The sequence below is a fragment of the Girardinichthys multiradiatus genome, chromosome 10, assembly GCF_021462225.1.
Source record: "Girardinichthys multiradiatus isolate DD_20200921_A chromosome 10, DD_fGirMul_XY1, whole genome shotgun sequence".
Classification (NCBI taxonomy): domain Eukaryota; kingdom Metazoa; phylum Chordata; class Actinopteri; order Cyprinodontiformes; family Goodeidae; genus Girardinichthys; species Girardinichthys multiradiatus.
Genome location: NC_061803.1, coordinates 9,781,796 through 9,794,471, shown reverse-complemented (window position 1 = coordinate 9,794,471; position 12,676 = coordinate 9,781,796). Strand labels below are relative to the sequence as shown.

The following is a 12,676-nucleotide window of genomic DNA, read 5'->3' as shown; positions in this document are numbered from 1 at the left end:
CAGTTAATTTTTAAGTTTTAATATACATTTTATACATTGAAGAGTGGATTTTAAACAGATTACTTGAATTAGTACTCGTAGGCATGACATTTTCATGATAACATGCAATCAAAGTTATAAAATCAGATACAAAAAAATATTTAGTTATATTCAATACATTTAAAAAAAAATTATAATGTTTTGTAATTACATTGCCAGCGCCTATACTATCACATTACTGTTAAATGTAAACAAATACTAGTTTCTAAAGATCTATTTTTTGAATAATTCAAGTTTATTTATTGTTATTGTCATGGAAATTCAAAAATATGTTTCTTTCTTTGCTTGTTTTTTAAAAATAAAATTTATATAAATTAAACTGCATCCATGATCTTCTAGAACCATGCATGTTTGTGCCAGTGCTGTTTGAATTGTTGTTCAAAGCACAAAAAGGGCATTTTTCACTGTAGTCATGTCTCTGGAAGCACCTATTTTTATGTAAAGTAAAATATTTTCAATTTGTGATTTTATCAATTGAGCAATGTGGATCTAAATAGAATACATTTTTTGTTCGATCTAAATGGCTTTTAATTGCTTAACAGAACCGCAGTATTGGTTTAGTAGACAAAATAGTTTTCACAAGCATAGGAAAGCATAGGAAAGTTTTAAATAATATAAGAAATAAATAACAGTAAAAATAATATTTAGCATCTTGTTTTTAAGTAACAGACATTATATCAACTAGATTGGAAAAATAATTAGTTATAATAAACAAGTCTAATTATAATCCCTTCATCTCCAGAACACGGGAAATTAGGCATGATGCATTCACGTATTCAGCGTAAATGCTATGAACAGTGATTAATTTCCCGAATAACAATATTAAACCGCTACAAACGTATATTTTTCTGTATCTGATTAAGAAGAAATTGCAAATCTACTCCCTCAAAGAGAAATATCACAAATTATTTTTGCATTTTTGCATTTAGCTGCATCGGCTCCTTGACTACACAAATTACTAAACTAAACAGCCATTCAAATGGAATCAGTTACCGCCTTATTTGGTGGTTTTTACTGACAGTATGCCCACTGACAATTTCGCAAAGTTGCCTAATCTGCAATGGGACTATTTGAGCACTCTCCCTTATTGACATTATTTGTTCCGACAGTCAGTGAATGCAGCCGGTGGTTTGGGTTACTCCTCAAACGCTTTCCAAGATGCTAAGGCAAAATACTCTCCTTAGGTGTCAATGTAAAGAACAGCTCGCCCTGAAAAACACTGTATAACACAGCCGGTTCACGATGGATGAAGAAGGCCAGGGGCAGACGTAAGTGGCTTTTAAAACGAGTTCATATCTTTTAAAAACAGCTGATTTGATGGCCCCGGCAGACTAGCTCGTCGGCTAACAGCGGAAGCGTACGAATAATAACTACCAGCCACTGAAACGTAGCTCATGCCATTTATTTATAGCTGGTAAATTCATTTAACTGTATACAGCAGCACCAGGGGCCAACACAACACCGCGCATTACTAATGTGTTAGATGACCTTATCATTTATGTATTCATAGTCGTTGATTTGTAGATGATGTTGTTTTTGTTTTGAGCGTTTGCAGAGTCAAAGTTAATCTGTGATAGGGTTTGCTCTCCTGCAGATGTCAGCTCCTGGACTTGCCCTGGGAGGATGTTCTCGTTCCACACATTTTGTCCTATTTACCGCTGCAGCACATTGTCAGACTGCAGAGGGTGAGCAAGCACTTCCACAGCCTCGTCCAGGTGTATCTGGCCAACTGCAGGACTTTTAACTTTTCCGTCGTAAGTAATGATAAAATGCTGACTTTTAATAAGTAACAGTGCCTTGTAAACGTGTTTATACCAAACAGAATGAAGTGGAGGGAAAGGAAAGGGGATACATGGTTTTCAGAGTTTTACCCAGTAGAAATCTGAAAAGTGTGTCGTGCACTTATGTAAAACCGCCTTTATTTTGGTATTCCTAAATCAAGGGGTGTGTAATCTTTGCAATCTAAAGATCAATTTTTGCCCTCATTCCAGCAGAATAAAACTCGTTAAGAGCCGTTAATGTTTCATGATCTTTTGAAAAAAGACAACTTTGACTTTTTGATCTGTTATAGGATATTTCCCATTTTTAAAGAACCAGGATTTCTGTTTTTTTCTTTGTATTTGTGTTTTTTTTTTAATGCGTTTATATGATATTTCCCTTTGGGATTAATAAAGTATTTTTGAATTGAATTGAATATCTGTTTAGCACTTTGGTCAGTTGTGCTGTTTTTAAAGTGCTCATCAGTAAAGTTGGCCCGGCTTGACGTGTTCAGGTATTAAACTAAAGAAAAACATAAAACATTTGCAAAAAGAGGATGTATACATTTTCCTCTAAGAGGTGTTGATGTAGGAAATAGTTACCTGCCTGATGACAAGAAAAATAGATCTTAAAGAATAATACTAGGACTTTTAGTGGCATTCTGATGTAGAAATTCAGTGCAATTATTCCATGAAAAAAAAACTTAAATACTGCTAAAACTTGCATTTGTTATTATATCTTTATTTAAAAACTTTAGCCAAAGTTAGCAGCAAAGATTCAGTTGCAGAACCCTGGTCTAAATAAAACTCTGTGCAGCCAAATGCCTTCAGGCAATTTTGTAATTAGTAAATAGAGTCCATCTCTGTAATTTTAGAGAATATTATTGACCAAAGAAGACATTATGAGTCAAGGAGAGCAGGCAAGAGGCCAGTGGTACCTCTGGAGGAGCTGCAGAGATCCACAGCCTACGTAGAAGGATTGGTTGATAGTTGTGAACTTCATAAATGTGACCTTTTATGGAAGAGTTTTAGTTTAGACTTTTACATGTAAAACAAAGAAATGAAAACCATGTATCATTTTGTTTCCCCTTGCACTAATTTGTGCTGATCTTTCACATAAATTCCCAATAAAATGTATTGATGTTTGTGGTTGTAACATGACAAAATGTAGTTAAAGTAATCAAGGGGCACTGTAAAGGCTGCCAAAATATTTCAGCTATGTGCTCCCTTTTAATATTTACAGATTGGAGCAAGCATCCCAAAGGAAGCGTTTCATGCAATGTTAAAAGACAATAAAGTTCTCCAGAACCTGTTCCTTCAGAACTGTTCAGATTGGGTCACAGACAAGGAATTGCTTCCTGTTATCAGCCAAAACCAGCATCTGCAGAGGGTAGACATGAGCAGCTGTGCCTCCCTTACCCGCCACTCCTTGGTGGCCGTGTCCTTGACCTGCACGCATCTCCAGCATCTTGGCCTGGCTCACTGTGAGTGGGTGGACTGCCTGTCTCTGCGCAGCCTGGCTGACCACTGTGGAGGGCTTCGGTCGATCGATCTCACTGCCTGCCGCCAGCTGAAGGACGACGCCATCTGCTACCTGGCAAAAAAGTGTTCCGAGCTCAAGTCGCTGTCGTTAGCGGTCAATGCCAACATTACGGACGAGTCGGTGGAAGAAGTGGCCAAGAATTGCAGGGGTCTGGAACAGCTGGATCTGACAGGTTGTCTGCGAGTCAGGAACCAGTCGATCAGGTTTGTTATGAATTCATTTTAAATCTGGCCACATATTCACATAAGTAGCTTATTGTTAGCTTAGATATGAACTGCATTGTTATGTCCTCATCTTTAAGCCGCTTTAGATAAAAACGTCTGCCACGTGCATTAGCACAAACAGATGAATGGAGAAAAGTCTACACGCTTGATCTTAGCAGTGGAAAGAATGTTGTATTTACTGACTGATGTTTAAGTCCAAACTGGATATTTCTCAGGGCAATAATTTTACCGACTTAACCAACTCACGTTACAACCACAAACTTTATTGTATTTTATTAGAACTTTACCTGGTGGAGCTTTACAAAGAAGTATCTATTTGAGAAGTTGAAGTGCATCGTGCGTTGGTATTCAGCCGCCCTGAGTCAATACTTTTTTCAACCACCCTTTTCTGCAATTTCAGCTGCAAGTTTTTCAAGGTTTCTCAACCAGCTTTGCAAATCGAGAAACTAAAATCTTCGCCTGTTCTTCTCAGTCAGACTGGATGGAGAGTTTTTGTGAACTGTAACTTTCAGGTGTTGCCTCAGATTTCCATCTTGATTTAAGTTTGAACTTTGACTTGGCCATTCTAAAACATAAATATTCTCAGATCTAAACCATTCCATTATAGCTCTGGCCGTATCATTAGGGTTGTTATCCTGCTGAAAGGTGGAACTCCACCCCACTCTCAAGTCTTTTGAAGCATCTCCCTAGGTTGCTCCCAGGATTGTCTTGAATTTAGCGCCATCCAGCTTCTCTTCCTTGTCTTTGGTGAAGAGAATCATCCTCACAGCATGATTCTGTCACCAGGTTTGGTGGCTCTATAAAGCATTCTGCTTGAGGCTAAATATGTCATTTCTTTAAATGCAGAACTGAATAAACACAACAAAGTGAGGTCATAAAAGAGCAAAACAAGAATGTCTTTCTATAGTGTAGCGATTTTTCTAAAAAACATTTTTTTTGATATTTTATTCCATCAGATCCTGGTTGGATCTACAGCAGGGGGGTGTAGTTTTTAAACTGGGTCTGGTTAAAGTACAAAACATTAAAACTGAGTTTTTTCTTTATACATTTAGAAATGAGTGAAAGGTACCAGTAAAAAAGAAAGCCTGGAACAGTCTACATTTATCGTCCAGAGGGATACAGATGCTAAATTAAAATAATTAAGTTTGAATTTGGAAATTAAAATTGTGTAGCAACTGAAAATCTTAACCGTGTTTGTAAATCAGCTATTGTTCCCACTTTGAAGATTAAGTGTTTGGGCTTTTCTCCACGCATCTTCATTAAAGGTTTTACTGCCCAGCACTTTCTTTTTCTAAAATGTATATAATGACGTAAGTCATCTTATTTGATCATCCATCCATGAGATCCCCTGTTGCCTCTATGCTCCAAGGACTGTTGCAGAGTATTGCCCAAAGCTGCAGTCCCTGAGGGTAAATCACTGTCACAACGTGACAGAGTCGAGCCTCGATCCTCTGCGGAAGCGCAACGTTTTGATTGATGTTGAGCCACCTTTACCGAGGGCTCTGGTGCTTCTTCAGGATATGCTGGGCTTCGCTCCTTTTATCAATCTCCAGATCTAACCACAGGGAAATATTAGGAACAAGCCCACAAAGCGAGGTAAGAACAGGAATTTTGAATAAAATTTTTATTCTCAGTGGTTTACATTGACATGGTGTTTTACAGTCGCATCTTGCTGTCGTTGCAGGCGACTGACGGCGGTCACTTAAACCGATATCACACGATGCACGGTGTTTGAAAAAATGATTTGATGCTCCAGGAAAACGACGCAAGTTTGATTTTTGCAACTCAAAGAAGGAAGCCACGTTTGCTTTTTAGCCTTGCTGTCTTATCCAAAACATTACTGCACCTTTTCTTCACTTGATGTTGTAAGAGCGCTTTTTTAACCAAAAGTATGGCTTATTGTTTTGTTGTTTGTTCAAAACAAAATGCAAAAGCTAAAAATGATCTTATGTTTCATTTAGAAACATTAAAAATGTTTGAGTTTAATTAAACATTTTATTTTGCATGTGTTTAGCAGCTAAAATGGTTAGTTCACCCAAAGCACTCAAAAACATTCCCAAGGCACTCACTGCTTTGTGAGATATTTGTTTTAATTTATTTAAGGTTTTCATTTCTGCACTAAGGTGAATGCAGTGTTTGCGTTGCCACTGATGACATGTCTTCTAGAAACAGCTAACTTTAACCTGCAGTTTCATGATGAAAACGGAGACTTTTAGCCAGATCAGAAGCACTCAGAAATAATTCAATCATTATGCATAGTTTTTGTGATGTGATTGAAGTGTGTTTAAAACATAAGAAGTTATTCAGACTTTTTCCCTGTAAGTCTCTCAATAGGTTTTATAAGAACTTGCTAAGTAGTTGAATTATGTAAGCAAAAAAAACAAAATCACCCAAAATAATTTGTGTATTAATTCGCTGTAATTTATAGAGCAAATGAACATTTTTTGTGTATATTAACTAATCGTTGTCTTTTTTTAACCTGCAGGCTACAAATTAAAGTGTTTTCTGTTAGTTTTTATACTTTGAAGGAATTCTTTGTTGTTTATGTCAGTGGTCCTTGGGGCCTGCTGGATTTTATGTTTATGTTTGATGGCATACTGATGAAGTAATGCATTCCTTTTGATAATGGTGGTGGAGCAGGGCCACATCTAAAACATGCAGGCAGTGGACTCTCCGGACAACTATATTTGGAGCGGTTTCGGGTAAAATTTGCCCATTCTTTTATTGCAAAATAGCTCATGCTCAGTCAGATTACACGTAGAGTATCTGTCAACAAGGATTTTTGGGTCTTACCACAGATATTTATTTGGATTTGGGTCTGGATTTTGGCTGGACCTTTCTTAACACCTGAATATGTTTTGATCTAAACCATCTGATGCTTGTCCGTATTAAAGAAAAGCATGCCCGCAGCATAATGCTACCTCCACTATGTTTCAGTCTCGGGGTGGTGTGTTCAGCATGTTTTCTGTCAGTGTTCTGCGCATACAATAAAAAGTTGTTTTGGTCTCTTCTGAACAGAGCACTTTCTTTCACATGTTTGCTTTATCCCCAACATGGCTTCTAGCAAACATAAATGACTTTCTTATGGCTTTCTTTCAGCAAAGGCATACTCCTTGCCGCTCTTCCATTTGGTCAGGTTTGTGGAATCCATAACTAATAATTGTCCTGTCGAAGTATTTTCCTTCAAGAGCTAGGGATCTCTGCAGCTCCTCTAGAATTACCATGAGGCTCTTGGTTGCTTTTCTGATTAGTGCTCTCCTTTCCTTGCCTTACAGTTTAGGTGGATGGCAATGTCTTGGTAGGTGTGCTATACTTTTTCCATTTTCAAATGATAGATTGAACAGTCCTGTATGAGATGTTCAAAGCATAGAATATTATTTTATAACCTAACTCTGCTTTAAACCTTTCCACAATTTCAATCTTGGCCTGTTTTCTGTGCTCCTCGGTCTGCATGGTGCTGTTTGCTTACTAATTCTTCTGAGGCCTTCACAGAACAGCTGTGTACCGAGATGAAATCCAACAGAGGGGGACCGTATTTGTTGATTTACTGACTGCTGAAGACAATTAGTGGTGCTGCACTTGATTTAGCAGAGTAAAAGAATTAATACACATGCATGCCACACTTTACAGATTTTTATTTATGAAAATGTTTTATTTCATCTTGACATTTTACCATGTGGCAATATACACTGACTCAATTGCATTATAACTAGGGTTAAACTGGAATGCATGTCCATGAATTGGAATCTGTCTACCTGACTGGACTGCACTGCTTTCATTCGATTACTTATTTCTGGATATGAATTGGATCTGTTTATCTTGCAGTACCTTGAGATGACATTATTTTGTGAATTTGGCACTATACAAATACACTTAGTTGCAATGACATTTGAGTCTGGAAAAGTCTGTAATGTTGACATGAAAAGAATGCAGAAACCGTAATACACTCCGAACCCTCTTCCTCGATTGACCAGCAGCATGAAATGCCAGGGTGTGGTTTATTTTCTGAAAAACTCTGAGCTTTAAAACCTAATCTGACACAAGGTGGCAGCAGAGAGTCAAGATATTTGTCTCCAGTTCTGTTAAGAGCCTCCACTGGTTTAAACTCCAGTTGATGACAGACATAATACAGTTTTATAGCACAGATACAGATGTTGGACAATGAAACTGAAACACCTGTCATTTTAGTGTGGGAGGTTTCATGGATAAATTGGACCAGCCTGGTAGCCAGTCTTCATTGATTGCACATTGCACCAATAAGAGCAGAGTGTGAAGGTTCAATTAGCAGGGTAAGAGCACAGTTTTGCTCAAAATATTGAAATGCACACAACATTATGGGTGACATACCAGAGTTCAAAAGAGGACTAATTGTTGGTGCACGTCTTGCTGGCGCATCTGTGACCAAGACAGCAAGTCTTTGTGATGTATCAAGAGCCACGGTATCCAGGGTAATGTCAGCATACCACCAAGAAGGACGAACCACATCCAACAGGATTAACTGTGGATGCAAGAGGAAGCTGTCTGAAAGGGATGTTCGGGTGCTAACCCGGATTGTATCCAAAAAACATAAAACCACGGCAGAATTAAATGTGCACCTCAACTCTCCTGTTTCCACCAGAACTGTCCGTCGGGAGCTCCACAGGGTCAATATACACGGCCGGGCTACTATAGCCAAACCTTTGGTCACTCATGCCAATGCCAAACGTCGGTTTCAATGGTGCAAGGAGCGCAAATCTTGGGCTGTGGACAATGTGAAACATGTATTGTTCTCTGATGAGTCCACCTTTACTGATTTCCCCACATCCAGGAGAGTTACGGTGTGGAGAAGCCCCAAAGAAGCGTACCACCCAGACTGTTGCATGCCCAGAGTGAAGCATGGGGGTGGATCAGTGATGGTTTGGGCTGCCATATCATGGCATTCCCTTGGCCCAATACTTGTGCTAGATGGGCGCATCACTGCCAAGGACTAAAGAACCATTCTTGAGGACCATGTGCATCCAATGGTTCAAACATTGTATCCTGAAGGTGGTGCCGTGTATCAGGATGACAATGCACCAATACACACAGCAAGACTGGTGAAAGATTGGTTTGATGAACATGAAAGTGAAGTTGAACATCTCCCATGGCCTGCACAGTCACCAGATCTAAATATTATTGAGCCACTTTGGGGTGTTTTGGAGGAGCGAGTCAGGAAATGTTTTCCTCCACCAGTATCACGTAGTGACCTGGCCACTATCCTGCAAGAAGAATGGCTTAAAATCCCTCTGACCACTGTGCAGGACTTGTATATGTCATTCTCAAGATGAATTGACGCTGTATTGGCCGCAAAAGGAGGCCCTACACCATACTAATAAATTATTGTGGTCTAAAACCAGGTGTTTCAGTTTCATTGTCCAACCCCTGTACATCACCAATAGTTAGTAAAATGTTATACGTTTCAGGGCTGTAGAAGCGAAAATCTTGTAATTGACTTGTTTAGCAGGCTGTGACAACTAACATCAGCTTTAAAGGCCTCATTGTCTGACGGAGCGAATGCACAACAAGAATTAAAGCTCCCCCCTTGTTGCCACAGCTTCTTGCAGTTTCCTCTGGTGGTCCACTTGGCAGACTATGCCGAGTCTTGTCTCTGCGACAACACAACAGGTCTATTTTCCACATGACGGCATGGTTTACCCCATCTGCTGCGTGCTGTCCGCGTTGGTTGTGTTTGTAGGGCTTTGGGAATCGAGCAGCATCCTTCTGTTGGCTGTGTTGATCTTCATAATTTACTTCAGAGGAGACTGTATGGTGCCCTTAGAAAACATGAGATTGTAATCCTTGTGTAGTTGCTTTAGATATCCACATTTAACTCAGAGCAACGTGGAGTCATATTTATTTAATATTGTCCAGTGGATGTATGAAAAAAGTGTCTTTTACGCAGCTCTGTGACTCTAAAAGTCACTCTATAGCAACCCAAAAGGCCCGAGATCTTGTGCTGAGCAGCACTCTGTGGGTTAAAAAAAACATTTCAGGCTACATTCATCATCTAGGACCTCAATTAGCATTGATCTGCAGGAGGGAAAAGAAACATTGCCGCAATATGATATTCCATGGAGCAATTTCTGTTCCAGTTATTGAGTGTATGGGGGGGATTTCTCAAACACAGCCAGCCAAACATATTTTGTCTTCCTGTCAATAATCTGGCACTTGTCTAAATTATTGATCAATAGCAACTGATCATTTTATATGAAGGCTCAGCAATGAAGTTGGTCCATTCCATTCATGATGCAGTTTTAGCTTCAGGCAGTGTGTAATATATGGTACTTATTAAAGCAATGAATAAATCTGAGATTAATCTCTGGCTGCATATATAGTCCTTGCTGATGGTAGAGATGTTGCCCAGAGTTCTGTGAGGTGTGTTAATGTGTGTTGTGGTTACTGGGTCACATAAAATAATAAATAAAATATGACCTCTCATCATACTGTTCATATTAGAAAATACTAATAAGCTGACCAATATTTTGATTCTTTGGTAATTCAGCAGCTCAATGAAGGTTTCAGGATTTAAATCCTGCATTTCTTATAAAGAAAGGCCTTGTTCCAGCCATTTTTATTTTAATAGAGCTGAAACAAATAACTCCAGAATACACCTGTTCATTTTTTACCCTACCAAAGTATGCATACTTGTACATTTTTACACTTCTTTATATTAAAACCATACACTTCAATGTATTTTATTTGTATTTTGTCACAGACCAACACAGAGTATGGTGGTTAATTTTAAAGTGGAAGGAAAAGATACATGGGTGTCCAACATTTTTTTTTGCAAATAAAAATCTGAAAACTATAGCATGCATTTACTCACCCCGCTCTAATCTGCTAGACCTAAATCAAATCCAGCTCAACCTATTGACTTTAGAAGTCACCTAATGAGTAAATATATCTGTGTGTAATTTAATCACAGTATAAATCCAGCTGTTCTATGAAGGCCTCAGTTTTGATTGAGGACATTAGAGAGACAACTCTTAAGCTGTGGAGATGTTTAAAGCAGGGGTGGATTATAAAAAAAAAAAAATAGTCCAAGTATTGAACATCCCACAGAACAATTTTAAATCCATAATGCAAAACTAGAGTATAGCCCAACTGCAAACCTACCAAAACATGGCAGTTTTTTTGGCAATTAGTTGTCATACACCACAAATCTGGCCTCTGTGGAAGAGTGAGAGGTAGAAAGCCATTTAAAAGAAAGACATAAAATGCCTCATTTAAAGTTGAACTTTTTGGCGTACTTGCAAAGCATTTTGTGTGGTAGAAAACTAACATTGCACATCAGCTTGAACCCACCAACCCAAAGGTGAAACATAACGGTGGTGACATCATGCTGTGGGGATGCTTTTCCTCAGCAGGGGCAGACTGGTCAGATCTGATGGAGAGCTGAGTAGAGCGTTCATTTTCATTCCTATAGAAGGTTGAAGTGAAAAGTTTCCATTTCATTCAGGCAAAATGAACGGAAGAGAAAAGGAGTGGATTGCTAATGTAGTTTGAACCTTCTGTCTGATTGGATGAGTGCACTGTATGATCTATTTTTTTATTTTTATTTTGGGGGGTTGCTTTTCTTAGACAATCAACCTCTCTGTTTGCACCTGGCCTATTGCCCTTTGTAAGACAAGTTACACACTAGTAAACGGAGACCCTCCAGAGAATAAAACTGTTCAGTGATCTTGGTGCTCTTTTATCTATCTATCTATCTATCTATCTATCTATCTATCTATCTATCTATCTATCTATCTATCTATCTATCTATCTATCTATCTATCTATCTATCTATCTATCTATCTATCTATCTATCTATCTATCTATCTATCTATCTATCTATCTATCTATCTATCTATCTATCTATCTATCTATCTATCTATCTATCTATCTATCTATCTATCTATCTATCTATCTATCTATCTATCTATCTATCTATCTATCTATCTATCTATCTATCTATCTATCTATCTATCTATCTATCTATCTATCTATCTATCTATCTATCTATCTATCTATCTATCTATCTATCTATCTATCTATCTATCTATCTCTGTCCGTCCGTGCGTGCGTGCATATATTTTATTTTTGTTAAGTAGTAAAACCACGCAACATGTGTAGCTTCTGTAAAATCTTGATTTAGAAAAATAATTAGAAACTGGTTAAAAGGGTGTTTTTCTTTCTCAGCCCACTGTTTTTTAAAATGAACTTTATATAAGGTGAAGAGAGAATTACTGTAGCTGTTCAGATGGGCCTAAAATTTGAGTCTGAGATTTTGTTCATTTTCATATTTTTAATTAAGAGGCTTCCCCTCTTCGTCTTCCATCAGTTATTTCATTTATGTGATGTAGTTTATCTCCTCCAACCATTCACATACAAACTTATTGGATCCTGGGACTTAAGGAGCCATCTTTTGGCCACCAGAGAAGCATAACTAATGGCAACATTACAGCGCCTTTGTGAGCATGGGCATCAAAGTGTCGATCAGCCAAGCAAGAAATAATGTTGGATTTAAAAAAAAAATCTGCATGATTAAACATGCATGTTTCACAATCTGTGAGGCTCAATTTAGACAGATTTCAGAGGTGGAGATATACTTCTTGTGGAAGATGATTATGAACCTCTTCAAGGTTTTTATGTTTGTCACTGATGAAGGGGTTTAACAATTTTTTTAAAAAGCCCGGGCTATACATAAAGTCAAGCATAGCTGTATTTTAAGCCTCCTAGTGGAGTGATTGACGATGCAAAATAAGAGATCTGCAAGTTCGGTTTTAGCCACATTTTGTAATTATGGGTTCCAGAGCGTGCTGGACAGGAAGCATATGATTAGCTGAATAATAATAATAGAACAATGACAATGCTGTCAATAGAATAAATAAAATCTAAACACTCAAAGGATAAAATTAATAAAAAATAACAAAAACAATGAAACTTTTTATCATCATGGCATTTATTCATTAACCAAACCCTGATCTAAGGAATATGCAAACGTGATTGGCGCCATTGTTGGCCTTTTTATTCATTTAGTGTTAAACTTTCTTTGCTTTATATAATATAATGAATTGCAGCATATGTGCTTGAAAGCAATGTACACTCATAAC

At 37.9% G+C, this 12,676-nt stretch overlaps 1 protein-coding gene across 1 annotated transcript; it reads left to right on the top strand.

Moving 5' to 3' along the window:
* Window positions 1-1,140: 1,140 nt before the first annotated feature.
* Window positions 1,141-6,081, top strand: fbxl15 (F-box and leucine-rich repeat protein 15). The gene is made up of 5 exons (XM_047377867.1): window positions 1,141-1,307; window positions 1,634-1,793; window positions 3,040-3,542; window positions 4,933-5,159; window positions 5,248-6,081. Exons 1-4 carry the CDS (start codon window positions 1,282-1,284, stop codon window positions 5,120-5,122), a joined length of 879 nt encoding a protein of 292 aa, XP_047233823.1. The 5' UTR covers window positions 1,141-1,281; the 3' UTR covers window positions 5,123-5,159; window positions 5,248-6,081.
* The last annotated feature ends 6,595 nt before the right edge of the window (window positions 6,082-12,676 follow it).

Excerpts from the sequence above, each read along its gene's own strand:
- fbxl15 (XM_047377867.1), top strand. The coding sequence starts at position 1,282 with ATGGATGAAGAAGGCCAGGGGCAGAC. Across the intron at positions 1,794-3,039 it reads GGACTTTTAACTTTTCCGTC|ATTGGAGCAAGCATCCCAAA; the intron begins GTAAGTAATGAT and ends TAATATTTACAG. Across the intron at positions 3,543-4,932 it reads GTCAGGAACCAGTCGATCAG|GACTGTTGCAGAGTATTGCC; the intron begins GTTTGTTATGAA and ends CTATGCTCCAAG.